Source organism: Choloepus didactylus, chromosome 23, assembly GCF_015220235.1.
Source record: "Choloepus didactylus isolate mChoDid1 chromosome 23, mChoDid1.pri, whole genome shotgun sequence".
In the NCBI taxonomy this organism is placed as follows: domain Eukaryota; kingdom Metazoa; phylum Chordata; class Mammalia; order Pilosa; family Megalonychidae; genus Choloepus; species Choloepus didactylus.
The window spans coordinates 23,626,875-23,643,870 of NC_051329.1; the positions used below are offsets into that span (position 1 = coordinate 23,626,875).

The window sequence follows — 16,996 nt, forward strand, 5'->3', positions numbered from 1 at the left end:
TGGAGGACAAACAACAAAGGGAAAAAGGGAAAAAGAAGAAAGAAGGCAGAGAACTGAGAGCGCCTCTGAAGTCGGGCCTGGGTTTCCCCTAATTGAAAACTCAAGGGCTGCTGGAGGGAACCACCTGGGGAGCTTTAAAAATCCCGGATGCCCCAGGCCGGCTCCCAGACATTCTGATGCAATTGGTCTCCGCTGCAACCTGGGCTTCGGGAGTTTTAAAATCTCCCCCAGGACTCCCGATGTGCAGCCAGGGCTGAGAACCTCTGAGTCAGCTCCAGGTTCTGAGGCTGCCGTGGACAAGCTCTTGCTGACAGTTTGGGGGAGGGAAGGAAGAAGGAGAGGACAAAGAGGATACAAGAAAGCGGCTCGTTTTTATGCGTCAGGTGTCCTCCGAGGGAGCCACAGAGAATGAACGGTTGTCGAGTCCTCCCTGGAGCTGGCATGGCTTCTTGTCCTGTCTGCCATTTTATGAAATTAAATTGAAACCAAGTCAGCACTGGGCCACATACCCCCCTTGGCAATTCCACAGAGCTAAGGAGTGTCTGGCGTGCACTGGGTGGTGTGGTGGAAAGAAGGGGGAGGTCTTGGGATCTGGGTCCTGCTCAGCCCTAAATATGGTTCCCTGTGTCCGCAGAGGCAAACCATCCTGGACTCAGTTTGCTCTTCTGTAAAATGGGAATAATAACACTCTATGTCTACCTCACCAGGGATCAAATAAGAGAATGGATATAAAGGAATTCTGAACAGGTCTTTTTTTAAAGCCTTCCACATAAAAATATAGAAGATACGGAAGTTTTTCTGCATCCACATCTGCATTTATAGGTTTTGATTCTTCTCCCTCCCATTACTTTAAATCCTAAGGTTTATTTAGTCATCCTCTTTACCATATTTGGTTTATCCCATGGGAGTCCTTGCCTTAGGTGCAAAATGGTGTTTGTTTAGGAAAGTAATTGTGTTTTTTTGCTCTCCTTTTTTCTATTGTGGTAACATACACACACACACACACACACACACACATATACATATATATGTAACATAAAATTTCCTGTTTTAAACAATGCAGTGGCATTAATTACATTTACAGTGTGGTGCTACCATCACCACCATCCATTACCAAAATTTTTTATCACCCAAAGCAGAAACCCTGTACCCATTAAGCAATAACTCCCCATTTCCCCTCCCCCCCAGCTCCTGGTCACCTCTAATTTACTTCCTGTCTCTACAAATCTGCTTATTCTGGGTATTTCATGTAGTGGAATCATACAATATTTGGGCTTTTGTGTCTGGTTTATTTCACTTTGTATAATGTCTTCGAGGTTCATCCATGTTGCATCATGATCAGAACTTCATCCCTTTTTACAGCTGAATAATATTCCATTATGTGGATAGACCACATTTTGTTTATCCATCCATCTGTTGATGGACATTTGGGTTGCCTCCTCTTTTTGACAATTATGAATAATGCCACTATGAACATTGGGTGTACAAGTATCTGTTCGAGTCTCTGTGTTCAATCCTTTTGATTATATAACTGGGGGGGGAGGGTTGCTGGGTCATATGGTCATTCTATGTTTAACTCTTTGAGGAACTCAAACTCAGGGAAGTCATTTAAACCCTCTGAGCATCCAGTTCCTCTTCAGGAAAATGGAGACAATGTTTCCATGATTCATTCATTTTAAAGACATTTATTTCACTTGTGCCGGGCCCCATGCAGGGCTCCAGGAATGCAGGGGTGAATGGCATGTGCCTTGTGGGAGACCGCAGCCCAGCACGGGAGCGGCACAGACAGGTGGACAACAGTGGCTCCGAGCTCAGGTTCTGCCTTCCACCTGCGAGAGTTTGGATTCTGGGTTTCCTATATGACCAGCTGTGTGACCTCAAGCATGTTACTTCACTTCTCAGTGCCTCCATTTCTGCATCTGTGAAATGGGTGAGAAGTTAGGGTTAGTCTGAGAATAAAATCAAATGGTCCATGTGAGCATGGAAAAGCTCCTGCCTACGGGAAGCCTCGTGACAATCTTGGCTAGTGTTCAGATAGATATCTGTGGTTTTCTAGAATTGCTATAACAAAAGACCACACACTGGGTGGCTTAAAACCACAGAAATTTATTCTCTCACAGTTCTGGAGGCTAGAAGTCAGAAATCAAGATGTTGGCAGGGCTGGTTCCTTCTGGAGGCTTTGAGAGAGAACCCACCTCACACCTCTCTCCCAGCTTCTGCTGGCTGCTGGCCATCCTTGGTGTTTCTTGGCTTATCGATGCATCACTCCAGCTTCTGCCTCCAGCTTTCCGTCACCTTCTCTGTGTGTGCCCCCCCCATGTCCTCTCTTCTTCTTATAAGGACACCATTCATTCATTTATTGGATTTAGGGCCCACCCTAAATCCAGGAAGATTTCATCTCAAGAGCCTTAACTACTTATATCTGCAAAGACCCCAACTTGCAAATAAGGTCACGTTCTGAGGTTCTGAGTGGATGTGAATTAGGGTGGAGGGGGACACTGTTCAGCCCACCCCGCTAGTGATGTCAATGCAGAGTTGGGTAGGGAGCACAGAGAGGCCTTGAAGAATTAGCAAAATGTCCTCAAGGTGAGAAGTGAGGAGAGGGCATTGGGAGAGGGACCCGCAGGTGTAAAAGCTACAAAGAATTTGGGGTTCAGGATCTTCGAGGCAGCAGAGGTGGGCAGGGGCCAGACCGTGGACAGGCTAAGAAACTGGACTTTCTTCTCCGGACTGATTTTTGCTCTTTCCACGATCCAGTTCTATTACCAGCTACTTCTTTATTTTCTCCCTAAACCACATATAAATTGGTTTGCCTTTTTTCACCTGGCTTCCTCTCAGGAACATTATGTCCATGAAATTAGAAGTTTGATGTGCAGACCATATATTTATATATTTTTCTAATTCATATTTAAAGAAATACATAAATCTTAAATATTTAAAAATACGCTTGTCTACCTAAGATCTTCCTGTGAACCCCATGGGAACACCTTTTAAAGGAAAGGTTCTAAGCAAGGCTGGGATAGGGTCAAATGCTTATTTAGAAAGGAATGAAGAAAAGCAAGGTGGTTTGGTAATCATTTCTTGTCATGCCTTCTGGGAATATTAACCCCATCTCAACTGTTCCAAACCTCCCCCCATCCCCCCACCCTCCATCCAGGCTCCTGATTGGTTGGCGTGAGGATGGGGGGGGGCTTCTGCTGCAGGGGTGGACAGCCCATGCCATGCTTCGGTCTTCACTGCCCTCTGCTGGCGAGGAGAAGAACTACCTCAGCAGAGTGTCAAATTCAAATTTGAATTCTACCCTCACTTCTCCCACTCTCCAGACCCCAGTGAAAGCAATAATGAAGTTCCCTCAGGCTGTTTTTATCCTTTTTTGAAGAGGTAATACATTCACAGGATTCAACATTCAAAAGGACAGAGGGTATACTGTGAAAATTAAGTTTCTCACCTTTCCCCCACAAACAGTCCCACCCCATTCCATTTCCCTTCCATAGACTAGTTTGTACTCCCTGTAGCTGGTACATTGTAGCTGGTCTCTCGTGTATCCTTCCATGACTCTTTTTAAATATTTCAACAACGATAACAGAAATCTAATATCTACCAAAATAAAGCCATCCAGAATAAGTAACAAGTTTAACGATGATTTTGTCACATGTTGCTATATATGATCAACAACCCCCTCCCCCAAAAAAATGATCAATTTCATCATTACCAGGAGAACGTAAAATGTAAAATATTTTAGAGACATCTGTTTAAAACTGGGAGTCCACAGAGAGAAGGAATGTCACCTTGGTAGGAAATAAAAAGTTGGAAATCTCAGGTCTAATGAAATACATTTAACAATGTTGTCCTGACAATAGCAGACCTACCAGGATCTGGAAAGCATAAGGTGGGTCATCCTCATCCTGAACATGTTACTTGAGGCTTTTTATTCACGTTTTCCAATACAGCACTGAACGTGGGCACACTTCTTGGAGATTTGTATGCACGGCTTTCACGGGAGGTTTATAATAGTGGTTCTGGGCTTGGCATGCAGGGGATGTAGGTTTGAGTCCTGGGTCCGATTCTTATGTGACCTTGAGCAAGTGGCTTCTCCTGGTGGATCCTAGCTTCCTTAGCTGTGAAACGGAGACAATAGCTAGTCTTATTTCGTGGAGTTGTTTGAATGCTTAATACTTAGTAGGCAGTGTTGTTGTTATGCAGGGGTTAAAGGAGGGTCTGAAGAGCCCTTTCCTCAGATGTCAGGTGGACCCTGAGACACAGAGGGGTGTAAAAGGAAGCCAGAAGTGGAAGCGGTGGGTAGGTGTGTGCCCGCAAATGGCTGCTCGGTGGGGCCAAGGTGGAGAGGGAGAAGCAGCTGGAACCCAGCTGGACAAGGCCACAGGTTAGCTTTGGAGTGGCTTCTCGAGCCTGCAGGAGTGTCGGGTGGCTTCAGGCTTGATTCTGGGGACCTGGCAAACCCCAAAGAATGGAGGGGGTGGGCAACAGGAGCCCAGGAGGCAGGTAGGGCAGAAATCACTTGGGGCCACCTCCAGTGCTGAAAGCAGCCAGGGGGTCGGGTAAGAGGAGTTGCCCTCCCAAGGCTGGAGCAGGTGAGTGTCCAGTCAGGGTCAGGACTCTGGGCAGAGGACAAGGCCAGGGCCACACTGAGGCGGAGACCTGGGTTTGTGCCACAAGCTGGCACTCATTCACCTGACACGTGCCCAGCTCCGTGCTGAGTGCTGGGGACAAGGCAGAGAGCCGGGCAGGCGTGTTCTCTGGCCTCAGGGCACCCCTGACCCAGCACACACATGTCCACACACCAGTGGGGCACTGAGTGCTGGACGAGACGGAGGTCACTCCCAGCCCAGACTCGGAGGGGACAATGGGGACTTTGGGGATGAGTGAATCAAGGAAGGGTGGACAGGAGTTACTGAGGTCTAGAGAGAGAGGAGGAAGGAAGCTGCTAAGAGCCCCATACTTTGGGGGGATGGACAAGTAATTCAATCAGGCTGGAGTGGAGACTAGCAGGATGGGAGGGGTGGTGAGAATTGAGGGTGCAGGGATGGGGCAGGGGGGTGGGAGGGCAAGCAGATGATAGATATGCAGGGCGGTGAAGCCAGGTTCAAAATCTTGCACCTTACCAAGATGAACTGAGACCAGGAAGTGGAGGGAATTAATGTTTGGGGACGGTTCACCTGGCTGCCCCAGGGAGGAAGGACTGAGGCCAAACAGGAAGGCAGTTGGGGCTGACCCAGCAGTCCAGCTGACAGCCGTGGTGACCCCAGAGCAGACCAGGGAAAAAGGGGTGGACTGTATAGGGAGGCCCAGGAGCTGAGGTCTTCTGTGGGGAGCTCAAGACACCAGGTCTTGGGGTTAGGGTTAGGGTTTAGGATTTGGGGTTAGGGTTTAGGGTTTAGGGTTAGGGTTTAGGGTTTAGGGTTAGCGTTTAGGGTTTGGGTTAGGGTTAGGGTTTAGGGTTAGGGTTAGGACTTTGCACATGGAAGCCTTTACTCTAGCAACTCAGAAGGGCCAGCCTTGGGAAGCTCTGTTTTTCTCTGGGATTCTCCCCCAAGGGGGATCCAGCTACCCCCACTTCCAGTCTGATCAAACCCACCTGCCTGCCATCATCTCTCCATCTCCCATTTGCCCTGGAGATTTCTCAATACCAACCAACTTGGATTGTATCTGGCTGACATCTAGCTTCAGACTCAGCAGAAAGCTCTGCTCTGCCCTGTGGCCCGTCTCCCTGCTGTTAATTCCCTGCCCTTCCCCCCTCAGTTGTTGAGGACAGCCCAGCCCCAGGGGCCCTGGGTGCACTGGGCATGGCAAATGCACCTGCAGGAGCAAAACAGAGAGGCAGGCCTGTCTTTGATTTGGAGGAGGACAAAACTAAATCACTAACGTTTGTGTAGCTGCTTGGAACCAGTCTGTCCAAAAAGGTGGATTCAGAAGGACGCAGCAGAGAATAACTTTTTTTCTTTCTCCCATTGCTCCTTCACACACATTCTCTGTTATTTCACTTCTCGGGGTGAGATCTTAGTGTTCATGGGTCTTCCGGTCAAAACAAGTCCAGTTCGCTCTAACTACTACATAACTTTAAACCTTATTCATATTAAAACTTCACCCCTCCCTCAGCAGGGGCTTCTCAGGCTGGAAAATCTGCAATGGAAAAGGGCTGTTGCTTTCTCATAGAAAAGATACAGGAAAGCCTAACTTCAGAGCCCTGTTGTGTTCTAGAAGATAGAAAAGGTGGATTTCTTGTACTCTCCTTTGGGGTACGTGATGGACAAAGCCTCCTGAACCTGGCTGTTTTTTACTTCCCACTGTCTGGGGTCCTGCCACCCTTTCAGGCACCGTCTGAGCTGGAGGTTTTCTGCAGAGTACACGTCCAAACCCTGGGAAGCATCCTTCGGTGATGGGAAGCTCACTCCCAACACCCTCTTTTCTCTCCAGGCTCTGCCTCTGGGCAGGCAGGCAGCTCCAAAAATTTCCACCATTCTTCTTGTCTTGGCGAGCATCGAATCCAGCCACTGCTCCCCAAACACCAACGGACGCCTGCCAAGCCACTCTCGCAGGCTTAGGGAGAGAGTGATGCCCCTTCCCCCTTCCCACAATACTCCCCCCACAGTGTTAGCTCCCCCCTGGCAGCCCTCCCATCAGCCCCTTCAATGGCCGAGGGAATCCTTTGTCTTCTCTTACATAAGCTGGAGGTGGGGGAAGACCTCAAACCGGAAGAGCTGCATCGAGAGGGTGGAGCAGATGACATTGGTGCCCTCTCCAACCCCCCATGGCCCTCGCCACTGTGTGCCACTGTGCATGGCCCTGTGAGTCTCCAACCAAAGGCTGGGGCCATTTGGGCCAGCAGTGCTGGAGGTTCAGTACTGAGTCAATGAAGGATGGGAGCTGGAGAGTAAATGCCCCAGCTCCCTCTCCCCTGAGGTGTGTTTTGCACTGAATCTCCGAGTTTCCACAGGGCTGAGCCCACCGTGGAGCCTGCTCGCTGATGGCCCCTCCGGTGGCTCCTTCCCTCCGTTATCTCACTCCCTCACCGGTGCCACTTGCACTCCCATCCCTGCTCAGACTCTGCTTCTAGGGAAGCCACTCGCAGTCAGCGCTCAAGGATCTCCCTTTAGAAAGTGGAAATGCCGAGCACCTCTTATCTTCTTCTCAGCTTAGGCAGCCCCTGATGAAACTTCAGGACGACAGGAGTTGCATTTAATAGTTTCTAATGCTCTGTTTACAAAGTGCATTCAGAAAAGTTAGGGCTTCTCAACTTGGGCAACTCCTGGCATTTTGGATCAGAACATTATTTGTTGGGATGGGGGTGGGGCTGTCCTGTGCATTTTAGGGCATTTAGTAGCATCCCTGACCTCTCCCATTAGATGTCAGTAGCACCCCCCAGTTACAACCATCAGGAAACATCTCCAGACATTGCTAAATGTCTCCTGGGGAAAGGGGGGGGGGTGCAAATCGCCCCCGGTTGAGAACCACTGCTTTAAGTAGTCATCTGATGTTATTTGGCATAAACAGCAATCCAAAGAGAGAGGGACGATGATGATGGTGATGGTGGTGCTCATTTTACAGATAAAGAAATTGGAATATGGTGTTCAAATGACTAAAGCAGCTTTGCTCGGATGCTAAAGGTGGACCTGGGATTTGAGCCTAGATCTTCTGCATCCCTTACCTAATCCCCAATGCCCATGACCTGGACAGGAAATATGAAGCCCAATTCATAGGCAAAGAACTTCAGAAAACCCACACGTTCTTCGTGAAAGTGGCAATGCTGAGAATCTCCAAGCCACCGTGCTCTTTCCAGCATGCTGCTCCTTCCTATTTTACGGAGAACAGCGAGTAATGCTAGGTTTTTAATATGGAAGCCATTTGCACCCTTGAAGATGCTTCTACTGCATTTAGATCATGGAAATGGAGGATTAAATGAAGCCAAGTTGTTCACTGTCTGGAGCCCACTGTCACCAGTGACTCGGCTGTGAAGTCGGCTTAAGGAATAAATATCTGCCGTTCCTGTGTCTCCCACTAGCCTAATTCACCACTTTCATGAGCGATCGATGTTTTTGTGGTACTCACATTTGAAGAGGCTTTTCCTTACCATAGATCAAGAGCCGACATCGGCCCACTCTTCCTGTTATCAAATAGACGGCCTCCTTTATACTATAACATTTATTGAGCACCTTCTATGTGCAAGGGAAAGTGGTAACTCCAAAATTTCAGTATAGTAGGGGTTTAGGGGCTGCAGTCGAGTTGGAAACTGGCAGGAGCGGGAGGAGTCTAGGGGTTTTGTCCTGAACCAGGTGTGCAAGCCAAGCAGACAGCTTTTATTTAGAAAGGATGTTGCGCAGGAAGTGGGGTACAGTTTGGGGAAAACTGATGGAGATCATAGGGGCAATGAAAATCTCCCTAAGCAACCCCTGGGGAAGCTTGACACAAGGAGCCATGTGAGGTGCCATAGGAGATACTTTGATGAATGAAATACATCCCTGCCCTCCAGAAGCAAACCTTCAACAGTGTCCTTTGCATTTCGGCTCTGTTTCATTCTGATTCTTACCGCTTGAAGCACCAACATGGGATAGTTTCCACCTCCCATCCAGTGGGGGACTGGCAGCAAAGACCAGCTTTGGGGTTGTGGGTGGGAGAAGGAGCACGATAGTGGACCTCTCGAGGACATGGGACGAAGCTGTTGGTGGGAGAGCTGTGGTTGTCTGCCTGCATCAGCTCCCGGAAGTCCACGCGGGGCTGTTTCCGGGAACGTCTGTCCTCTGGCAGTGAATTGCTCAGTCATGCCACTGCCCTGCTTAAAACCCACCAATGTCTCCCCATCCTCAGCAAGGTGGCATCTAAACGCCTTAGTTGGCCTCTCTGCACCCTTCGAGGCCTGGCCCCTGTGGAACTGTCCAGCCTCAGCCTCTCATGCCCAGATACATCGACCACCTGGCAAGTTCCTAAAGGAGCCGTGATCTCTCTCCCCTCTTCCCTCTGCCTCCAGCTTTGCCTTTTCCCCAACCCCTTGCTACTCTGCCTCACCGTTTCCTACTCTTGAGGATTCAGAGTGGGCATCACCTCTTCCAGGGAGGCCTCCATGATGCCCCCAATCTGAGTTCAATGCCCTCCTCCATACTACCTTGATCCATAGCTCCTACCACAACTGTATTGGGATCCCTGGTTGATGGGTCTAAATACACCATTGGCATGTGACTCCTTGTGTCTTATTTGCCCTCTGAGCACAGCTAAGTACCTGTGCTCAAAGTCCTCAAAAAATATTAGGGAAAGGGGGACAAGAAGAGGAGGAAGACACAAGAGAGGCAGGGAAGAAAGAGAAAGGGGAGGAAGGGGAAAGGAAAGGAAGGGGGCATGAGTTAATATCTGTTCACGGTTGATGCAGCCAAGGCTGAATTATTGGCATAGCGATCTCTTTCAAATAGAGATCAATTTTAAAACCCAGCACAACTAACACGGCACAAGTTTCTATGGCCTGGTGAAGTGTTTTCTGGATTATTAACCATCCATTGTCACCCAAATATTTAGTGTCAAGGTATTGCATTCTGCGTCTTTGAAAAAGGTGTCATCCTGAATAGTGATGGCAGGTTCTGAACATATTTGATGAATAAGGTACCTCCATCCCACTGCTCTCACTGCCCACCCCCCAAAACATAATGATTTTAAGGGTTTTGCCACATGATAAATGGAAAGATTGATTCACCGTACTTGTAAATGCAAGTTATAATTAGCAAGCAACTAGCAAGTTCACCATCAAAGAAGAATGAAAGGCCCATGTCAGACCCCAGCTGGTGACTAGTGCCTGGCACATGCCTGTCACTCATTAAATGGTGGTTGATGCTGGGAGCGATAGGGGTGTTGAAGACAATTCTTCCTGCATGCATCATTTGATTTTGCAATGAGTCCCAGCAAGCAGGAAAGATCATTTCATAAACGTGTCTTCAGAAACCCAATCCGTCCACAAATCTGCATGTGCCCTGCTGGCAGGAGGGGACCCAGGGGCTTTGATCCCATCTGTAGTCTCTGCCTACTTCTCCTCCAGCTCCTAGCCTGGGCCTTACCCACAGCATGTCTTCAGAAAATATGTGTTGTCTGAAAAACTAATGGAAGGCTTAGTGATTGCCTGTAACTTCGCTTAACCCTCTGGCCTCACAAGACTCCCCCTCTTCTTTCTGCCCTCCCAGCCTGAACCTCAGCAGTAGTGACATCCTGACTGTTTACGACGGTGACGAGGCTATGCCTCACGTCCTGGGCCAGTACCTGGGGAACAGTGGCCCCCAGAAGCTGTACTCCTCCACGCCCGACCTGACCATCCAGTTCCACTCGGACCCTGCCGGCCTCATCTTTGGGAAGGGACAGGGATTTATCATGAACTACATAGGTAGGTGTCTCATTCAGCCCACTTTTCCTTTATGTTTAAATACAGGTTAAGATGGTTTCCTCTGGATATGTCTGTTTGGGGATTTTGTGCTACACGGGTCCTTTACTACATTAGTACAGTAGATATGTGTCGTTTTTAAGATTTTGGGCTCCCTGGTCAGAAGGACCAGGATTTGAGCCCTGAAGTCTTGTCATCAATAGCTGTGTGACCTTGAGCAAATCACTCAACCTCTCTGGGCCTTCTTTCTGTTATTGTAAAATGGAACTAATGATCCCTGTCCACAAGACTGATAGCGGGATTTAGTGAAATAATGCCTCATCACATTTCAACTGTAGTCTACTGAGATTTTATATCATGAACACACTCCCCTATGTTTGCATCATCTTCTTGAAGCATAGTCTTCACCCAGTTCTCCCCTGAGGACCCTGCTTCCTCTACAGCCCTGTTGGATGGAGGGAGACAGGGAGACAGCTCTTTCTCTCCAACACCACGTACTTGAGGACCTATTGATGCAAGAGAGGTCTTCCTCAATCCTCATCGTGGCTCCAAACCATTTCTCTCTGTCCTATCTTAAGAAAACTCACCTCCTGTTCAGGTCAAGTTCAGTTCGCACTTGACCCCTCCTTGTTGGTTTCATCCACCAATGCCTTTCCGTCCTCACTCCCCTTCAGTTGTTACTGGTGCCACCACCATCCTCTGCCCAACCTCTAAACCCTGTAGGGTCTCAGGCTCCATCCTGCACGCTGCCCTCTTTGTCTACACTCACCCCCGAGTGCCCTCATCCAGTCCCATGGTTCTAAACAATAGCTGAATCCCATTGGCCCCTGGATTTTACTTCCAACCCTGGCCTCTCCCCTGAACTCCAGATCCTATAACCAGCCACCTGCCAACTACCCTCCTGTATATCTAATAGGCGCCTCAGATTTAACCTGGCCCAGACAGAACCATGCCTCTCTCTATCCCACCAGCACCACCAAACTGCTTCTCCTGCTCTCTGCACATCCCAGCAAACAGAACCACAGTGCTCATGGTTCCTGGGCCGAATCCTAGCACTCATTGCCACTTGCTATTTCCCCGTCTCCATATCCAGTCCATCCTGCCAGCTCTACTTCCACATCTTGAAGGCAAGCACTTCCCTCCACTGTCTTTCCAAGGCCACCATCCTAGTCCAAGCTGCCATCATCAAATTCCTAGAAAGCAGGCCCCTCGCTGGCCTCCCCATGTCAATTCTCACCAACCCGCCTGTGAGCTGTCCTCACACAGCAGTCGGGACGGTGGAAGGACTTGAACTGACAGAGCATCTCATCCAATACTGTTGGGTCACAGAAGCAGCTCCAGACCCATGAGGTCAAGGGACATGCTCATGGGGGGCAGAGCGGAGACTCACCCCCAGGCTTCCTCATTCCAGCTCTGGGTTTCTCCACCCTGGATGCTTGGCTGCAGCTGAGAACCTGGAGACAAAGGCTGGTAGTTAAGACATAACTTCTTCTGACATCCAGAATGGCAGGTGGCTGTGCCCTGAGGATTTCAGGGGTCAGGATTCAGCCAGCGATTAGGGGATGTACTTACACCTCCCGGGAACTTGGTTGACATCCTGATTTCCAGGATGAAGCAGAAAAAGGGGAGCTTCACTCAGCCATGCCTTGCCCCTAACCACCACCACCAAATACCCTCTGACTGGGGCAAGAGTCCTTCTCTTTGGTTCTTTCTTCTTCTTGGCTAGAACTGCCCCTCTCTGATACAACTTGCCCCCTCTGTGCCACCACCTGCCTCTAAAATACAAGCCGTTCCCCTGACCATTGGCTGTGCTGAGGAGCCTTATACGTGCTAAAATAAGTCCCTTGCTTTTATTTCCAGCCAGTGAGCATTTTTCTTCCCTGTCTGTTGTGCATCTCCTCTTAGAGAGGCTAACACAAATATTGATTTTCTTTTTTATGTTTCTCAGGGGCCTTTTTACCCCTTGATTGTGCTGCTAAATATTTTCTGACTGTTATTGCTACTGCTTTCGATGGGTTCCTCATTCTTTAGTGGGCAGCACCCTGGTGTGTTGTAGGGATGGTTTATGTCAGATACCAGCCCAGATGCCCTCCAAAGTTAGCTGCTTTTCTGGCTTTAGTCTGTCTCCTTAGACTTCCCCTCCCACCTCGCTGAAAGATGAGATCATAGTTTTGCTCATTTGTCTCCTCTAGCGCCTGAGTCAGGCTTCTAAAACTGCGTTTAGATTGATGGCAAAAGTCTGACACTATCCAAGGCTGATCAAGGTTAGCCAGAAAGTCTGGCCCATGTTCAATTCGGCAACGTCTTGAAGAGAAGGTGTTCTTGTTAATTGATTTTGAAATTTAGATTTTTGTAGCAATTCACAGTTGGCAGGCAATTTTACATACATTATTTTACTTCACCTTCAAAGATTTTATGTCCATTTTCTCAGAGAGCCGGGTTCACACAAATTCTTGGCATCTCCTAAGTACAAAGCTCCATGCTAGGCACCAGAGACATGAAAATGAATAGATTATGTGTCAGCCTCCAGAAATACAGGGACTACTGCTCTTGAGCCAACTCCTGAAAATAGGAGGGGTGGTTCCACTGACAGACAATGTCAAGATTATATGCTGACGCTGTGGAAGGCACAGGATTTTAGAGAATGCGTCCCAGGGCTTCACTGCCTAGCTAATCTGGGCAACAAAAAAAAGAAAAAAAAAGAGAGAGAGAGAGAACATTTCTGTTTGTTGTTATTTCTGTCAAATAAACACGGAGCTAATTTCAGGGATCCCAGATGCCAATCAGTTGCCAGTGCCTGCCTACCTATGCCCCCGATCATGTTGGAGAGAACTCGGGGGAAGCCAAGCCTGAAGTCAGTGGAAGAGTGCTGCGATTGATTAGTGATGTCTGCCAGGGATGCGGGCAAGCCATCTGGCCTCCTGGGTCTGATCTGAACCAGACATCAATGCAACTTCCATTCAGCGGAGGGAGCAGATGGGTTTCTGTGGTCACCTGGAGAACTCTGAAGCTCAATTCTGACTTAAAGGCCTCAACCCAGCTCTGTAAGGTGGTCAAGGCTTATCTGCCCTGGTCACTGTCTGCCCCTCCTTTAGTCTGAGCCTACATGATTCCAAACTCCCAGAACTCCATGAAGCACAGAGAGAGAAGCAAAGACCCATTCTCCTTACTACTTCCTGTTCTTTGTCCAACGTCTGTGGCCAAGTGCAGGGGATAAAGGAAAGAAAAAGGGAGAGATAGGTCAGCAGTTTTTTCAAGGAGATGTTGGCCACTTGTGTGTTTGTTCCTCTAATCCTAGTACGGTGACAAGGCTCCATATCGCAGGTCAACTCCAATCAAGTGACGCTGGCTCTCTGGGCTGCTAGGCAGAGATGGCTTGGGGGGTTTCAGCTTCGTTCAAAGAAAGAGAGTGCTGTGATGGATCAGTGATGTCTGCCATAAGCATGAGCCCTGGGACTGGTGCTGTGCCTCCAGGGCTTTGGGGCATTTCTTTTGCCCAGAAATTGTACCATGGTGCTAAAGTTGACCGTGAGGCTGGAACCATGACTTTGGATCCCTATATTTCTGGAGCCTGGCATGTAGTTGGTGCTCACAAAATCTTGGTCAAACAAATAAATATAACCATATATTGGATCTTAGTATTCACACAATACTGTCACCTTCCAGCCTATTAATTCGCTTTTACATTGCCCTTTGAGATTGATAGGGATATGATTATCATCCCCACTCCACAGATGAGGACATTAAGGCCCAAAAAAACTCCATTGACATGCTGGAGTCACACAGCTTCTTAAAGAAAGCAAGAGGACTAGAACTGAACTCTTTTGACTCCTAGACCAGTTTTCCAGTTCTTATCAAAGCCAGCAAGGACCCAGGGGTGTGGTGACAGATAATTCCAGAACCACCTAGGGTGCTTGGTGAGCATGCAGATTCCTGAATCAGGGTCTCCAGGGATGGGGTCTGGGAACTGAAGAACAGGAAAGTTAAGGGGCTTAGCCAAGGACACCCAGTTAATAAGCAGTGGGGCTGAGATTTGAATCAAGACTCTGCTCATGGTGGCAGCAACTGAGAAATTACAAAGGTGATGAACGTCACAAAGGGGACCGTCGATCCCACGGAGTGTGTAACCATGGCGGCTCATACCAAAAAGCCAGACAAGCAAATATTTCTCGCCGTCAAAGCATTTGGCACAAGGCAGATTATACATCTAGTGTTTACCCCCATTTTCCCCCGTTCCATCCACAGTCTGAGCGTTTGCAGCTGTGACCCAAATCCAAGGCTTGGCTGATTTTTCAAAGTCCTAAAAATAGAAGCTCCTGTTCCCCATCAAGCAATTCTAGAAGCCATTTCCCTATCCCCTTCTTCTCGCAGACACCCATGAGATCTCCCTTCCCCAAATAAAGTCGTGATAAAATCCCGGGAAAAGCCATTGCCTGTTTCTCAGAATGACTTTCCAGCAGACAATGGAGGTGCTTTGCTTTCCCCAGAAGCACATAAGAACTGCAAATTAATTATGTGACATAATTAGCTCTCTTCTCAAAATCTGTACTGTGGGCACTTGGAAGCAAGAATAGTAATAGTGGGCCTTTGGATTGCTACCTTAGTAATGAGGGTTTGTAGGAGGGAAACAGAATTGTTCCAGAGGAAGACTTTGTGAGAATAAACTGCATGTTTGATAACAAAATGTGTGTAACATTTTCTGGAATGTTCTTGATGATATGCAATATAGTTTAAAGACTATACCAACAATTATTTTTACTTACTAGTTAAGTATTTATTTTAATGTGTATTACAAATAAATATATATATATTACAAATTCTCCAGACCTGTGGATTTACAGATATTCTTAAGATAGGCTGAATGTACTAGTTGCCTGTTGCTGTGTAACAAATTGCACCATCACCACACACACACAATAAGCATTTATGATCTCCTCGGTTTCTGTGGATCTGGAATCCAGGAGCAGCATTAGCTGGGTGATTCTGACCCAAGGTCTTTCATGAGGTTGTAGTAAGTGAGTTGAGCAGGGCTGGAGTCAACGAATGGCTTGCCAGTGGCCATAGGGTCCATCTCCAAGATGGCACACTATGTGGCTGGCAAATCAATGCCAACTGTTGACAGGAGACCTCTGTTCTCTCCACATGGGTCTCTCCGGAGGGTTGCTTTGAGTATCCTCACAATCTGGCAGCTACTTCCTCCAGAGCAGGTGATCCAGGAGAGATGGCCACTTCCGCAGTAAGCTATTGTTTACACAAGTTAGCCCTTTCCAGTTTGAGTGGTGACTGCACAAGGGTGAGAATCAGTGGGGCACATCTTAGAAACTGGCTTGATTATGCCCTCGTGAAAGATAAGGAAACTGAGGCACAGAGAGAGGTGATTTTCCCAAGGTCTCACTGCTAGTAAGTTGCAGAACTAGGATCTTGTCTAACTGTAAATCCTAAACCAGTTTTATCAAGCCGAGAGAACTTTTGGTAAGTTTAGTGGCCCGTGGGAACAGCTAATTATAAAGTCTCACTACAAAAGGGGTTTTGGAAGTGTTACTTGTTTCCGGATGCTTTTCCTTCTGTTTGCTCTTTTCCCTGACATTCATAAAGAGAAGCCCGCAAAATGGCCACCTCCCCAAGCTGAGGATGGTGTTTTTGTTTTAAAGAGGTGTCAAGGAATGACTCCTGCTCAGATTTGCCTGAGATCCAGAATGGCTGGAAAACCACTTCTCACACGGAGCTGGTGAGGGGAGCTAGAATCACCTACCAGTGTGACCCCGGCTATGACATCGTGGGAAGTGACACCCTCACCTGCCAGTGGGACCTCAGCTGGAGCAGCGACCCCCCATTTTGTGAGAAAAGTAAGAATAGTCTTGTTTTTTTCCCCTCAAGGTCAGCGTGCGGTAAATCCCTCCGTCGGGAATTTTTTGTGTGGATGCGACGGAATTTGTTTAAGGCAGAATCTGGCCTCTTTCCTCTACTCTACCAACTCATTAGCATTGCTTGCAAATGTCACTTCATAGCCCTGTGGCAAGGATCTGAGACTCTCGGATGCCTTAAGATGCCTTCAGAGTAAAATAGGCTGGGTGTGAGACAATAGGGAGTGGTGCGGACTGCGGTAAAAGGAAATGTACCTAGCCTATATAAAAACATCATTCAAATTGAGGTTTTAAACATATCAGCTGTAGCCAAGGTAAACCCAAACAAGTCTAGGTCGACCCTGGGAGCCCCAGTTCTTAACCCATATAGTAGGTAGCTGACTTCATCTTGGGGAGCATCTGTCCAGTCTCCCCATTCCTTCTCCTGCCTGCTCACCTGCTGCTGCTCTCCTCAGGAATCAGGTCAGGTACGAATAGTGATAACCAAGTGGTATCTTGGAAAGGGGTAAAAAAAAGGAAGTGCTTCTGGTTTCTACACTGATGCTCTAGTAGTAAGGGAAGGACCTAAACTTGGAAGTGACCTCTCCTCCTAGCCATTTGCTTCCCACTCCCTACATAAAGCTCTAGTCCCAACCCTTTTGCTGGGAATCCTTGGTGACACTTTGCCAGACCTGTTCAACATGACTTGAATCACCAAGTGTACAATAAGAGATATTAAGTGTGAGCAGAGAAAGGGGGTGCCAGAGAAGGAGCATCAGGA

At 48.1% G+C, this 16,996-nt stretch overlaps 1 protein-coding gene across 3 annotated transcripts in view; it reads left to right on the plus strand.

The window, feature by feature from the left end:
• Positions 1-16,996, plus strand: part of LOC119519474 (seizure 6-like protein) — a 194,657-nt gene that overhangs the window by 148,854 nt on the left and 28,807 nt on the right. For all 3 annotated transcript variants that reach the window (XM_037817133.1, XM_037817135.1, XM_037817136.1), the window contains exons 10-11: positions 10,179-10,375; positions 16,024-16,218. In XM_037817133.1, the coding sequence (XP_037673061.1) occupies positions 10,179-10,375; positions 16,024-16,218 (392 nt within the window). The remainder of the gene's footprint in view (positions 1-10,178; positions 10,376-16,023; positions 16,219-16,996) is intronic.